The 16,696-nt window shown below is 40.8% G+C and overlaps 1 protein-coding gene across 1 annotated transcript; it reads right to left on the reverse strand.

Moving 5' to 3' along the window:
* Positions 1-7,937: 7,937 nt before the first annotated feature.
* Positions 7,938-15,673, reverse strand: LOC129757689 (uncharacterized). Its single transcript, XM_055754972.1, has 2 exons — positions 8,818-15,673; positions 7,938-8,760 (listed from the first exon to the last, which is right to left on the reverse strand). The coding sequence occupies exon 1, from the start codon at positions 14,801-14,803 to the stop codon at positions 9,377-9,379; it is 5,427 nt and encodes a 1,808-aa protein (XP_055610947.1). The 5' UTR covers positions 14,804-15,673; the 3' UTR covers positions 7,938-8,760; positions 8,818-9,376.
* Between the last annotated feature and the right edge of the window lie 1,023 nt (positions 15,674-16,696).

A 16,696-nucleotide genomic window follows, 5' to 3' on the forward strand; every position in this document is an offset into this window, starting at 1 on the left:
AAAGTAAAAAAAAAATTCTTGAAAAAACAGTTTTTTCAACCTGACACGTTGTAGATTGAATAAAAGGGTTCGCTGTCTCTGAAACAAAGTTGTAACAAGGCACGACCTACAATTTTCTCATACATTATGATGGGTTAAAAGTTGCTGAAGCCCTATAGAAAGCATTTAGTGTATTTTATTGGCAATTTTGGAAGGCTCGTCCATCGAAAAGTGCCCATTTTGGCAACACCTTTCTTTTTTGTGATTATTTTTGATGATAAGCGGAACCATTTCCATTTAAAATCAGCGGGGAAATCGGTGGAATTAGAGATTTGAATGATATAGACCTAATTAGAAACACTAAAAAGTTATCATTTTTAATCTTGCTGTCGATGGACCCCTTGGCAAAAATTTTGATACTAGAATATGCTCCATGTAAAACTGAACTATGTTGCTGAAGAAATCAGATGTTTATCTCTTCATCCCTGGGCGCTATTAATTTCGTACAGCTAGATTGATGTTCTGCACCACTGTGCTATGAATTCTGAACTTAAATAAGTTTTCAAGTACCTATCTAACATAATATCATTCAATTTTTTTTTCCAGTTCGTAGTTCGTATATAAAATTTTAAATATTTTCGCTTTAATTCAGATAATTCCATTCCTATTTAGTTGTTCATTTAAATTTCATTTATTATGTTCGGATTTCCAATTTTATTTTGTTTTGTCCATTTTTATTATGCACTCTCAAATCGTCGTCCAATGTGCAACATCCCAGCGGAACTTGCTGAGAGTATTTTCGCTTCCGGAACACTGGCCCCGACTGACTGCTTCCCATCTATTAATTTTGCGTAAATTTGCTAATTACTGGCGAATGTTGGCCGCCGAGGACCGTGAAACGTGGGTTGTGTTGGTATCCTGCTGACTAGCTAGCTGCCTGTAAACGGGATTATCAAAAGCCTCAAATTAATGTGTATTTCGGTGACCAAATCCGACGGTCATTTATTCCGGGCTCCGAGTTAGAGGTTGCTGCAGCATATGATACAGTGACAAATAATCGATGTACCCAAAGCGTGTGTTGACATGGTGAAGTAAGTGATATGCGTTTGGAAGGAAGACTTTGAAATACAGATTTAGTTGGTAGAAATTGGTTTTGTGTAACGATTTTAGGAAAGTGTAGGAACAATTTTCAACGTCAAGAGAAGCTTGTTTTTGAACTATTTACACCTACTGGTGGATCCAAGTTGATTTTCAGATGAATCGCTGAAGTTTATCGAAACAATCCGCAGCTAAAGCTAACAATTTATCATATTTCTGGAACAGGAACAAGATTTATACCTGTCGAAATAAGATCTGCTCGCTCGTTCGGCGATCCATGAAATCCTTCTGCCAATCCGGTTGACTTGCCGGCTGGCCTTAGGAACAACACCAGTGAAAATACGGATGCAAACTGCCACAAATTCATTGGGGATTCAGATATCCCCACTTGCAATCGCCCTAGTCGCAGCGTATTCAAATGTTATTAATTGCCGGTTCCGTATCAACAAGCAGAATCTGCTGCTGTTGCGGCTTTCCGGTTGCATTTGGACATTTCTCACGTAGCTCGCACTAATCATCCTCGTCAGACCGAAGCTGCCGTGCGAGTGCCGTGTTACATTACCGTATAAAGGACTCCCACATCCCAAGTAACACAGATTATGCCAACTAGCATTAGGAAGTTTTATTATGGTTTAATTATGACATTTTTCTGTGCAGCTCGTTTTATGACGGTTTTATTATGGTCATGCAGAATGCTTATATTTTTTTTTCGACCATATGTTTTCAGATGGTTTTGAAAACGCTAATAAAACTTTTATTAAACATACTGTTTTAGTTATTTTGAAAGAGTTATGAATGCTTTTATTAAACTATAATAAAACACAAACTTAGAAGTTTGCTCCAAGCTTTTTTTTGCATGTTCTATAATAGCACTCAGTGCCTGATTATTAAACCGCCATAAAACTTAGTGACAGTTCTCGATCAAAATGTCAAAACAGGACACGCTTAGATAAGATAGCACATATTTGAATTGAAACTCCCATTTTTACACATTTTTGGTAAGTAATGCGTGTTGGTTTTGAGTTTAAATTGAAAAAAATACATCTTTGAAAACTTGAAATCACCGAAAGTGGTATGACTATCTTTACAATATGAGTATTGAGTGAAAGGGCCCAAATAGTAGGAAAAAAATGCTTGACGCCATCATTAATTCAGGATGGCGGCTTCCTCTTTTATTTTCTAAGCTGTAAATTACTGAAAATATAGTGAAACCTTCACAACATGGTTATAAGGTGAAAGTAATAAACGAAAAGAAGTCAAATTTCGTTGCCCGTCGCCATCTTAAATCCAAGATGGCGGCTACCACTCAACTTAAAAATACTGTAAATGACTGAAAATCGCATAAAACCTATATTATAGGGGTATAAGTTAAAAGAAATCAACCGGTAGAAGTTGAATTACGCTATCTTACGCCATCTTGAAATCCAAGATGGCGGCTTCCGCTAAACTTTAAAATGTAGTGAATGACTTAAAATGACATGAAACCCAACTTGGTAGTGGGTGAAAGGGCTTAACGAGTAGAAGTCGAATATTGCTATCTTACGCCATCTTGAAATTAAAGATGGCAGCTTTCTATAAACTTAAAAAATGCTCTAAATCATTGAATATCGCATGAAACCTCCAAAATATGGGTATTTGTCAATTGGGATAAGCTATAAAAAGTTTATTTTTGCATTCTGACGCTATCTTGAAATCCAGGATGGTGGCTTCAGCTGAACTTAAAAATACTGTAAATGAATGAAAATAGCATGAAACTCCCAAATATATTGCATTGGTGGTAAGGCTAAATGATAGAAGTCGAATATCTCTTTTCGCGTTTCTCTGAAAATCTGTAAGTGACTGAAAATCCCACAAAAACCACCACAATACAGACCCCGTTCGTTTTTGGCAACATTCGATTTTGGCAACATCGAATTTGGCACATGTGCCAAAATCAGACGGTTAACAGAAACAACATAACCTTATAGTTTTCGCTAGAATAAGACCAATACAATTTAGACATAATAGCATGATAGGAATAAAAGAATTACATAAATGGCAAAAAAATCAAAAACTAGAAACAAAACAAGAAAAGTTCTAAATGCATTAGAAACATAATGAAAAAATAATAAAAGTGATTTAAAATGATCTAAATTGTTTTAAAATAGTAGTTTTAATGTAGTATTACGTGAAAAAAAGTTGTGTTCAAGCGATTTTCATTGATTAACAGCATTTTAAATTCAGTGGAAGCTGCCATCTTGGATTCCAAGATGGCGTCGGAAAGAAAAAAATCGACATCTTCTAGCTTAGCCTTTTCATTCAATACTCGTATAGTGGTGGTTTAATGCGACTTTTTGTCAGCATTAAGCATTAAAAGTTGAGCGGATGCCGCCATCTTGGATTTCAAGATGGCGTCGGATAGCGAAATTCAACTTCTACTCATTTAGCCCTTTCACCCGATACCCATTTTGTTGGGGTTTCATGCGATTTCAAGTCATTTACACCATTTTAAAATTCAGCGGAAGCCGCCATCTTGGATTTCAAGATGGCGTCAGACAACGAAATTTGACTTCAACTCATGATTTATTCCACGGGTCATTGAAAACCAATCCCTTTTCATTCAAAAAGTCTGTCCTCATTTACTGTACTAATGATTAACAACTCAGAAATGAGGAACTGAACCTTAGCGTGTAATTGGTTGGCTTGCGAGAGAAACGTCAAATCGTAGCTTTTTTTGGGGTCATTATTAAACCATAATAAAACCATGAATTGACTCACGCCATGTTGGTTGCAAAATCGAAGGGTACAAAATGACGCCATGTTGATGGATTCACAATGCAAGCATTGGAAAATATTTTTTCAGGCCTTTTTTCCATCAATCCCATCATGATTGACCATCAGATTTGACGAGGCGCATTTATTTTAAGATACTATTTCATATACATTTTACCCAAAATCTTGACTGGCAGTAGAAAAAACGCTCATTATATGGGTTAAACATTGGTTTTTTAGCTATTAATTTTACCAGATCATATCTGAATAATGCAATCATCATTCATCAACCATTACGGTTGCTGGAAAAAATAAAAAAAAAACTTCGAAAACTCACAGAACCGAAAAAAAACAAAAATTTCTAACATGTTTTATAATAGCTTTTTAAAAGCTTTGGTGACCAATATTGATGACTAACAATGATTGGTCATGATGACGTTCCTAGGATAGGGCCAAATAGCCTAATTTTGGCTTTATTAGAGTCCAGGTGATGTTATAGAATGCGCTTTAGCTTTTTATGAAGATTAATGCTATGGTCCAAACGACATTTTGCTGACCATAATAAAGCTTAAATTGTTACTTGGGATGGCATATGGCTATTAGCGTTTTAGCTCTGATTAACGCCCGGGCTCGGGAAATCGACCCATACTGGCGAACACCGGATACACCTTGTCCTCAGAGATGATGCCTCCTGACGCGTACGGATCCATACGCGCCAAACGTATCCAGATAGTGGAGTATGGGTGAGCGGCAATTAATCAATTCGGTAACTGGTAACAAGTCTCTCACCTGCATGGCTTGGCGTGGTCGTCATCCGAGATTCGACAGATGGTTGTGGTCGGATCGCTATGTGGCCTGGCTGGGTTGTTGGCTGCCGGGCCGTCAGGGTGGAATTCCATCGGTTCGGTATCACCTGGCCGCTCCTCGTTGCTTGTCCGACCTGGCCTGCTTGGTTTTCCCCCAGATAGGAATCCGTTATGAAGTGGCCGGTAGATATTTCATACGGTTCAATTTGTCAAAAGTGACCATCCAGGTGCGGTGGGTGTTCTCCGAAAGTGAACCATTTTAGCTATTTTCTCATTTAATCGGTCCAGAAACTCGTTTTTAGTTCAAGAACTTTTGTAAGGCAACCATAATTTGCATAACGAATATGTCCCATGTCTCTTTATTGATGTTTCTACGCAAGTATGTCACACTTGACAAAATCCTAAGAAAAATGCAAATTTTATCAAAAACTTCTTGTAAGATAAACCGTCATTGAATTGAAGCTGTAGATTGTAATGTTTTTCGCCGAAAAGAATGTTAGAAAGTGGGTGGATAAGGAGTAAAGAACCTACATCGATTCTCATTGAATTTAACTGTCACCACTAACAAGATCGACTACGATTTTTTTTTATAAACGGTGAGGATCTTATTTCTCAAATTACTGTTCAACTTGATTGTTTTTGGGACAAAGAAAAATAAAAAGAGCTAACAAACGGTAGGCAAGTAGAGATGTACTGAATATTCGACCGACCGAATACCGCCCGAAAGCCGTTAGGCCGAATATTCGCCTCACCGAATAGTTGAGCTAAGTATTCGGCCGAATAGGCCGAATATTTATTTTTGAAATGTAGGTATACAATAACAAAGTTAACAAATTTTTAAAATTATTTTGGATAATTTATAAAAATATCCAAAAGTACTGTTGAAAAAGCTACACAGTCATCAAAAACTTATGGTTTCAGTAAAACATCTTAGGTATACACGTGTATCTTTCATTGTAGATAGCATAATGCTTTTATTATCGTTTGTTCCAAATTTTCTAAATATTTTAAGACTTGACTATAAATCCAATAAAGAATTCGGGCTATGTCAAATCTGGCCGGGATGCCCAGATATTGTTTAAAACTTTTCGGTTTTAACCCGGATTTTTGCAAATGCTAAATCAAATAAAAAACTCAAACTTCTCTTTGAAATTTTTAGATTTTGTGCTCAAAAATTATTTTTAAAAAATTGCGAAATGAACTTCAAATTTTTGTTTGTTACCTCTTATATGTTCTTGGCATAGATTTTAAGATAAAATATGAATTTGACAATTGTACCGGCCTGAAATCATTTAAAATAGCTCCCCACTTCATGGAGGCATAAAAGAAGAATTTGTTACTTGTTCCAGCCTATAAACATTTATAACAATTCCCACTTGAACGAGAGGAGGAATGCCTAAAAAAGAACTCGTTTTCCTTTCATTGATCCCACAAAGTTGACTTCCCAGCTTTTGATCCGCATCGCTGAAAAACCAGCAATTTTTTGTTGACCGCGAAGAGTTTTTGTCTTTCTGTCGATTACGGTGGTAACGATATTGCAAGTTAAAAATCTATTCGATGAACTAGTGTATTATAAGAAGCAATCAAACCAAGGGTAAATTTATTGAATGGATTATAAGTATTTAGAAACAGCAACTAGTAAATATCATTTTTATTTCAGATGGAGTAGGATTATAAGACATGGCGCAAAGCGGCCACCCACTTCCGAATATTATTTTATTTTGAATCAAAATTGAAATAAATGAAGCTTAATAAAAAAGAATCACCATTTTCTATTTTTAAAGATGACTACCATAAGGGTTAAATATTAAAATTTATATTGAACATTTTCGGTAGGTTTCGAAAAAAATGCTGATTTCCAGCAATTGAGATAACGAGTTTCCAGCATTTGAGTTCGCTGATCGTTTCCAACAATTCATATTGCTGGAAAACCAGCAAAATTTAGCTGGTTTCCAGCAAATAAAAAAACTACTTTGGGATTACAGGTTTCTGAGTAGACTCAAGGAAATAGGAAAAGATTTTGAAATTCCCCAGGATTAAAAAAGGGTGGTTCCCTGTATATGAAGTGAAATAGATGACGCTAGTACATCATTTACTAACTTTACTGAAAATTTCATCAGATTATATTTACCATATTAAAAGTTATTCACAAAAGAAAGTCTAGACTGTTCCGATAATTATAAATACACTGTAGAATAGCCGTCATTTAAAAAATTGTGTAGTGTTCAACCAAATTTTTGTTGCGTACTGTTGTTTACATTCAGGTGAAGTAAGCATTGTCATTTTTTGTCGTTTTCGCGAGGAAATTTTAAAAGGCCTTGCCTTACTCCCGAGCAAAGAAAACGGATCGTGCACAAATGGAGCACTATGAGTGGACTTTCAATCAGAAAACTAGCTAGAGAAGAAGGTGTGAGTGTCGGAGCTGTTTTAACCGCGTTGAGAAAGTATGGAGAACAGAACCGCATACTTCTGCATCAGTACAGGATGTAACTAAGAAACTAGGAACCTCATCGACTAACGTTAGGCGTGCCAAAGAGAGAATTGGACTTCAGACCTATCGGAAGCAGAAACTCTACTATAAAACTCTGTCTGGACTACAATTTTATACCTCACCGAAGAGAAGGTACACACTTAATCTTTTATCCTGTGGTCGGGACGATTTCGTTCTGTATTTTCAACAGTTCAACAGTTGATATTACAGAACAATTTTGAGACAGAAAAAATACTCAGGAAAACAGCTGTCAAATTTTCCTATAGGCTCAAAACGATTTTCTCCTATTATTTACAGGTAATTTGGAGAATACAAGACAGGTTTCACCCGAGATTTGTAGGAAATTTTCAATTTTCAAACCAATTCCAAATTTGTATTTCATTCTTGTTTTCAATGAAAAAATATGTTTTATTCTAAAAACTGAAATTAAAAAAAAAAATACTATGTGCTCGGTGGAAATATTGACAAATTTCTTAAAGATTGCTGGCCGGATGATGAATGTTCGGGTTTATATTTAAAATTCCCTACTCCACGTAGCTGTGGTTTTCAATTCTGCTGCTATTTGTAATTATTCCATTTGAATTTCTATTAAATACCTGCTGTTGGGACGCACTCTTTTATGAGTGTTGTCGTTAAAAATTTGAGGGAACCGGTGCACTTGATACTTCAGCTGTCCTTTTCTGTTACATCGTTTCCCGCTATACTTTTCGCAATTTGAACCTTTGAACCTTTGAAGAAAAAGAATACAATTATTTGTTTTGCAGTAATGATACATGTTTATGCACTCCCGGAAGAACTTTTCGGACCCGAATAAAAACTCGCGGATTAGTAAAAAACTTCACTACGGAACTAAACACAATTTTATTTCGGTAGCAAAAAACGAACTGTATTTCGCGGCGGTACTTTTTATTCTCCCTGCTGTCCTATACTGTGCAAAAAACATATGCAAAACGTAAACAAACCATAATTAGATGACATTCGCACTGTTCCATTTCAACTGTTCCTTATGAACGTTATTGCGCATTTCGCTACAAATTAGAAGCGCGCATGCGCGTACAAATTAGAAGTGCGCGTTCATGCCGGCCGCCTTGAAATATCATTTCAATTATAACTAAAATTACTTCGTTTCCTAATGTTCAACTATTTACAATCTTAGCTTAAAATATAAAATGGTGTGTACTAGAACTGGTGACGAGTTAGCAACTCGAATTGGAGTGGGTCTGAACCAAAATCAGACGGAACTGTTAACCTTCACTGCGGTGTACTTCGGGGTTATCGGGTAGGTCGGACTGTACGATGGATCGAACCAAGCCAGATGATCGATGACTGCTGCTGCTGATCACCTCGAAGAGGATAAAAATTCTCTTAAGGTGTGTAGTACTGCAATGTGCTTCGACGAACACATACTAAAGTGCATTTACCTTTGAAAAAATGATGCTGCGCAACCTCTTCGGTGATCTATGGATGATGGACTGATAGTGATGACGAATGTGTTGGTGGAATTTCTGCTCGAACTCTTGCTTCCTGGACTACAACGTGGTTACGACTGCGGACGAATCTTGCTGAACTTTGGGGTCACCGTACTCATACGATGACGTTGAAACGGACGATTGGCTTCGGTGGGCGACGACAAATCTATGTAATCAGATGAGAGGGTGCTAATTAAATTGAATTTATGTTTCACAAAACGACTTCCCTGGAGCGGAGGCCTTCGGGCCTCCGCGGACGCCCTATGGCGTGTGATGACCTCCATCTGTTACGCGCTGGACATCGAGTTGATGATCTCTTGGTTGGTGATGCTGCTGGCGAACTTCTACGCTGGGTGAGCACGTCGGGGTTGGCCAAACCTGTCCATGACCACTGCGCAGGCGTTCAGGGGCGAATACTAGTCTTCTCCCTCTTCATTGGCACCACTTTTCCTCAAAATATCAAAACGGGGATCTCAATTAGAGATGAACGGGACTTCCGCAGATTGACACTGCGATACACTTCGCAACAGACTGTTACGACGTGGGACTGTTTAAAAACAGGCCGACAGGCGACGAGTATTCAGGCTTTACTCATGCATGCAAACATACGACTGACCACCACCGAAACAAAACAGATTACCTCAATTCAGGTGAAAGTGCTATCCACATGGGATGTCTCAGAGTTGTCTGAGTTTAGGAGGCATCGTAACTCTATGGAAAAGAAATTCGGTGAGCTTTTTGAAATTCAAACAAACACATAACTTAACTGGGAAGGCGGAGATCTATTGATCTCCGCCGGTGGAGGAGTCCAGGTTCTCCTCTTCTGACGATGGTAGGTTGTCACGGATAGGTAACACGCAGATTTTCGAAATGCCTCTCTTGTATGTGCCATTCTGTGTGCGAATAGTGACAACGCGTATGTTTCCATCTGAACCAGGGTGGAGGTCTACTACTCGTGCCATGGGCCACTGCAGAGGCGGGAAATTTTCCTCCTTCAGTATGACCAAGGAGCCGATTTTGATGTTGTCCTTCTTCTTAGTCCACTTCGTTCGGTTGTTGAGGTTAGACAGGTACTGAGTCGACCACTTCGCCCACAGATTCTGGGAAATCTGTTCCATTCTCTGCCAGACCTTCAGTCTCGACTCCGGTACGTCCTTCAAATCGCGTTCAGGGAGAGCAGTCATTTTCTTTTGCACCAGGAAATGTCCTGGTGTGAGCGGTTCGAAGTCATCAGGATCATTGCTGAGTTCGGTGATAGGTCTGGAGTTCAATGCTGCCTCAATCTTCACCACGATTGTCTGGAACTCCTCGTGTCCAAGCGAGCGCTGTCCAACTGTCCGTTTGAGCAAAGTTTTAAACGATTTCACTGCAGATTCCCAAAGTCCTCCAAAATTTGGCGAGCGTGCAGGGATGAAATGAAACTCGATGCCTTGGTTTGCTGCGTAGTCAACCACAGTGTTTTGGAACTGCTTGCTGATGAACAACCCGTGAACTTCGTCCAGAACACGTTTTGCTCCAACAAAATTCTTCGCATTGTCGCACATCACCAATCGAGGAGCACTTCGACGACTACAAAACCGTTGAAAAGTGGCAAGGAAACCTTGCGTAGACAAATCTGAAGCCACTTCCATGTGCACAGCCTTTGTCGCAAGGCAAACGTAGATAGCGATGAAAACCTTGACAGGCCGACATTTTCGCTGAGGGTACGTTACAAAAAATGGCCCACAGTAATCCACACCAACTCTCTCAAAAACTGGGCACTGAGTTACTCGTTCAACTGGTAGATCTGCCATGATTTGTTCCTGGATTTTGGGTTTCACGCGGAAGCAAGGGACACATTTGAAGATCACAGAGCGAGCAAGAGTTCCGATGTGCGTTGGCCAGAATTGATCTCTAACTGCAGCAATGAGAAGCTGTTGACCTGCGTGGAACAACTTTCGGTGATAGTATGTCATCACTGTTTCGGTAAACGGGTGTCGATGATCCAAGATGTACGGGTGCTTTCGGTTATCGGAAATCGATGCATGTCGGAGCCGGCCGCCAATCCGGATTAACCCATCTACCATCTCCGGTGTCAATGTCATCAGTTTTGATGACGGTGAAATCTGACGATTGTTCTTCAATTCACAGTACTCTTTCGGAAAGCTCTCTTTCTGAGCGATTCGTACAAGCGTCTTCAGCGATTCATCGAGTTCTGTGAGAGTCAGGGCACCACTTCTTTTAATATCTCTATGCGCAATCTGAGAGTTGAATCGAAATCGTCGCATCCATGCCACAAGGCGCATTAGCTCTATGTAAGAGGATCTCCATCCAAATACTTCGCTTGGTTCTACAACCTGTGCTACAGCCGTGGTACTCGCCTTTTCTTCCAACGATGACTTCTCTAACGACTCCTCAACGACGTTCACATTCTGGGGCCAGTGTTTCTCTTCAAGCCTCAACCAAGATGGGCCTTGAAACCACAGCGATTGATACTGCAACTGTGCTGGAATCATGCCTCGGGAAATTATATCTGCCGGGTTTTCAACTCCTGCTACGTGATTCCATGTTCCAGCGACCGTGATGTGTTGGATCTCGGAGACTCGGTTTGCTACAAACTCTTTCCAACGCGAAGGTGGGGATGATAGCCAACACTTAACTATCATGGAATCAGTCCAAAAGTGGGATTTTGCTGACTGCAACTTGATGCTTCTGGAGACTCTCTCATACAGGTGCGCGAGAAGTAAAGCTGATGACAATTCTAATCGTGGCGTAGATTGCCTCTTCTTTTTCTTCTTCAGGTTTTCGAGAGGAGCTACTCTCGACTTCGCCGTCAACAGTCGAACTAGAATCTCCTCATTTGCATCAACGGTTCTGACATATAAACATGCTCCGTACGCTTTGTCTGAAGCATCACAAAATCCGTGAATTTCTACGACTCTTGTCTCCTGACTTAAACCGACCCAACGGGGCACTGACAAACTATCTAAGCTGGCGAAATTTCGACGATACTCCCTCCACTGCTCTTGAAGCTCAACGCTCAGTTCCTCATCCCAATCACATTGGAGTTTCCACAGATCTTGTACAAAGATTTTAGCTTGGATTACGACGGGGCCAACTAGTCCTAAGGGATCGAAAAGCCGTGCTACGTCTGACAATACTTTTCGCTTGGTAATCGGTGCTTTATCATCCCAAGAAATCGTACTGAAGCGGAAGTCGTCGGAGCTAGGCTGCCACTGCAATCCAAGGGTTTTCACAGTAGATCTGGTTGAGTCTAACTCACAAACCAATCGTTCATCACAGAGATGGGAGGGTACATTTTGTAGAATCTCCGAGCAGTTAGAAACGTACTTTCTGAGAGACATTCCAGCAGAATCCATGAGGCTCATCATTTGCTGCACAAGTTGCTTTCCTTCCTCAATGGATTTGACACTGATCAGCATGTCGTCGACGTAGAACGCAGAAGCGAGCACCTCAGCTGCGATCGGATATTCCTCAGCTCCATCCTGGGACAATTGTTGCAAACACCTTGTAGCAAGATAAGGGGCGGAGGAAGTACCGTAAGTAACGGTGTTAAGTTCGAAGGTTCGAATAGACTCATCTCTTGAATCTCGCCACAAAATCCTCTGCCACCGATGATCCCCACGTTGCACCTTGATCATTCGATACATCTTGGCTATGTCAGCTACAATCGCGTACTGATGAAGCCTGAAGCGTAGCGTGATATCCAGCAGCTCATCCTGGACGACGGGTCCCACCATGAGAGCATCATTCAACGAAACACCAGAGGATGACTTGCATGATGCATCGAACACCACCCGCAATTTTGTCGTCGTACTGTCAGGTTTAAACACAGGGAGATGCGGTATGTAGTAGCCTTTTTCTAGATCCGACTTGTCTGACACTTCTTGCATGTGCCCTAGTGCAAGGTATTCGTGGACGAAGGCAGCATACAACTTCTTCAAATCCGCATCGGTTTCGAATCGCCTTTCCAGTGCCGTAAAACGACTAGCAGCTCTCGTGAGTGAGTTGCCGATTTGATCAATCACAGACTCTTTCTTGGGAAGTGTAACGACGAATCGGCCTTCAGTGTCACGTATCGTAGTTTCTCGAAAGATCTTTTCACACAACGATTCTTCTATCGACAGGACGCTTTTAACGCGGCAGGTTTCCAGTTCCCAAAACTTCATCAATTGATCTTGAAGATCTACAGTTGAGCAAACATAAGTCTGAGAAATGGATGGTGTTGCGCTTGATACTCGACCCGAGACAATCCATCCGAATACGGTCTTTTGTAGAGTTGGTCCGTTTGCAGTTATCTTCCGTCTGTCGTTTGTGAGCAAGTCCATGTAATATTCAGCGCCAATTATTACGTCTATGCGCCTCGACTCATGGAAATACGGATCTGCCAGGAGCGATGCATCAGGAAGCGACAAAGTGGATGGATCAAACGAAGTTGTTGGCAAATGAAGAGTGAGCTTTGGTAGAACGAAAAATTGCACAGTTTCCTGGAAGCGGGACATCTTCGGCGAACGGGGAGTTATTTCAGCGCTTACAGCCTTTGTTGAAACACTTTGCGATGATCCAATACCTTGGACCGACAGGAACGTGGGCGATTCAACGAAGCGCAGCTTGCGAGAGAAGTCACGTGTCATGAGGCAATGTTGCGAACAAGAATCAAGAAGAGCTCGAGCAATCAGCGTGTTGCCATGACGATCTTTCACTCTTATTAGAGCCGTTGACAGAATAATGTTATTCGAAGGAGAAGCAGGAAGTGCGACATAATTTTGACTGGTGTTACTATGTGTTGAGGTTTGTTGTGTGTTTGTGTGTTGTGAGGTGGTTGGTGCATTTTGTGTTGAGGTGTGCAAGTTCTCGGTGTTTGTTGGTTGGAGTTGTGGATTTGGCTGTTGGAACGATGCTTGTTGAACGATGGGTTGTGACGTTGACTGTTGATACGGCTTTGGATTCAACGGGTGTGGAACGGAGGATCGCGACGCGTGGATTAACGAATGATGCTTCTGATGACAATGACGACAGGTACTTCGGCTGCAATTCGCTGCGAAATGACCACTCTGGAAACAGTTACGGCAGACTCTGGCTCGATTTACCGCGTCCAAACGCTCAGACAATTTTAGACGCATGAACTTCTGGCAGTGGAAGGGTGAATGCCACGGCTCGTTGCAGAACGGACACCGATTCGACGACTTGTATGCGGTATTACATACTGAACTCCTGGATTGCTTGTTGTCTGTTGAACTCGACCCTTTCGATGGCGCTACAGATTGGAGAACACTGCAATAGTTGCGTAAAAACTTCTTCAGGTCTTCGTACCTGGGAACTTCCTTGCTGTTATGGTGTGTTTCCCAATTTCGAAGAGTAACAGGATCAAGACGGGAGCTCAGCATGTAACCCAGGATTGTACTCCAGCCTTCGGTTTCTTCATCGACCTTCTGCAGCATCTGAAGATTCTTCTCGAACTCGGTGATCAGATTATTCAGCCCGTCGTAGCCTTCTTTCTTCAGAGGTTCTAAAGCGAATAAAGCGTCCAGGTAAGCCTTCACAATGAGCTTACGATTCTCGTAACGCTCCTCCAAAATATCCCAAGCGACATCATAGTTGGCATCGGTGAGTTCAATGGATGCGATATCCTTCAACGCATCACCTGTGACGGCAGACCTGAGATACGTGAATTTTTCCGTAGATCCTAGCTGAGGATTGCAATGAATGAGACTCCGAAAGCTATCTCTGAACGTCACCCATTCCTTGATCTTTCCGTTGAAGGTTGGAAGTCGAATCTCTGGAAGCTTGACACGAGAAAATGGGGCGGACCGATCTTGGCTGAATCTCGACTCGTCGTTTGGCTGAGATGCTTTCGACGATTGAAGTTTCATGAGCATTCCCTTCAACTCGAAAAATCGATCCTCAAACTCCAGCAAAATCCTCTCGTTCTCATCCTGTCGTTGCTTTTCTGCTTCCTTTTTAGTGTCCTCTTCCAAATCCTTGTCCAGCTTTTCATCGGCTTCTTCCAAAGCAATCTCTATTTTTCCACGCACTTCGTAAAACTCACTGTACACTGGATCCAAAGCTTGAATCCTTGAAGTTAATTGGCACTCATCATGTTCCGAATTATAGTGTTGCAAAAACCGATCGACACTGTCCAGCATAAGCACTATTTGTCGTTCACGTTTTTGCAGAGTTTTTAGCTGCGATTGTAAGTTTTTAGCCATGTTGCACTTTTTCACTTTCACGGTTTTTATTTTCACTAAGTTTTAATTTGTAAAAAAACTGAAGTCCGTTCGGCCCAATTCGTCCAATGCAAAACTAAAACACTATCACCAAACTGCACTGTAGCACTAACAGCTGTACCCGATCTACTCGACGTTCCACACAACCGCGAAACCCGATTGACGAAACCGTCGAACTTGTTGACTGCAGCAGGGGGGCACAACCAGCGGAACAACAACGGAGAAAAAACCAGCGCAAACCAAGACCAACTTATATTTAAAAAGGGCACACCTCATGCAACCAAGAAAAAACACCTCACATGCAATCTCAATCTTTATTTCTCAACAACACAATAGTACTTCCCAAATTATGTGATGAACTACGATGTCCGATGTCCGAGGTTGCCTTCAAGCTCCGTGATGTCCTTCCTAGGTGTCGTGGTTCACTCCAAGCTGGCTCGATGCACTTTTTTCTGCACACTTTCAGGCACTTATCACACTCGCCAAATTGTTCGATGAGCTGGGCAATCAATTTGCGATGGCGATTTTTTCGCGTCCCAAGCCAGCAGCACAAAGGGGACCACTTTTTATTGTCCGCGAAAAGTTTTTAGCGATGGCGATTTTCGCGTCACCAATCAGCAGCACAATTTGCACAACACCGCGAAACTAATCCACCGAAATTCTCCGGGAAAACGGGATGTGGTATCCGGCTCGAAGGACCAAAATGTTTATGCACTCCCGGAAGAACTTTTCGGACCCGAATAAAAGCTCGCGGATTAGTAAAAAACTTCACTACGGAACTAAACACAATTTTATTTCGGTAGCAAAAAACGAACTGTATTTCGCGGCGGTACTTTTTATTCTCCCTGCTGTCCTATACTGTGCAAAAAACATATGCAAAACGTAAACAAACCATAATTAGATGACATTCGCACTGTTCCATTTCAACTGTTCCCTATGAACGTTATTGCGCATTTCGCTACAAATTAGAAGCGCGCATGCGCGTACAAATTAGAAGTGCGCGTTCAATACAAACGGATGTACCGTTTGTAATAAACGTCGATTCTTACCTGTTGAGAGTGATGGTTTATTTTTTACGAAACGCTTTTTGACGATATTACTGATAAAGATTCTCTAAAAGCTTTCCCGGTAATAAAATTTTTTTGCGTCCTCAAACACTTAAATCGCGTTACCCGGTAGAAAAGGACAGTAAATAGTTGTTTTTTCACATATCAGCCGAAAACGTGCCAATTACAGGCGATTATTTTCTTGAATTTAGAAGAATTTTTTGAGTATTTTCAGGAAAAACGGAACTTCACATAATTCGGGTGAAATTTCTTTCGAATTTCTTTGTGAGTCGTAGAGTCACTATCCCGAGCGGAATAATTGCAATCTTAGTGTGTATGTTCCTGCATCAGCGAAAGCCACTCGACAAATTTGGAAAGAAGGTTATGATATGGCAAGCCATATGTGAATGCGATAAATGTCTCGTAGTCTCGTCCATTCGAATAAAAGATTCTAGATCCTGGTAGCCTTCGTTTCCTTGTATATCTCCATGGATTCTAATATCGTTCAGTCTTATTTATCAACGAACAAAACTAGCGTTCGAAAAAATGACGTTCGTGAAAAAGGATTAGTTTTGGTTTAAATTTATTTAATTAAATTTTTATTTATCATTTTATTCATCAAATTAGGAATCCTGAAACGATAACCCAGGCGATGAACGAGAGAAACTATTGTGCGGATGATGTGGCAAATCATGTTCGTTTCATTCCTGTGCGTGAGTCGTTTGTCAGTGAATTTATGATTAAAAAATGATCCGGAAGTAAAGATCCAACCGTATGTGTTAGGTATTTGAATTAAAGCAAAATTGTTTCGAAGCTTCTACTGGAAGTT

This window comes from Uranotaenia lowii, chromosome 3, assembly GCF_029784155.1.
Source record: "Uranotaenia lowii strain MFRU-FL chromosome 3, ASM2978415v1, whole genome shotgun sequence".
Lineage (NCBI taxonomy): Eukaryota > Metazoa > Arthropoda > Insecta > Diptera > Culicidae > Uranotaenia > Uranotaenia lowii.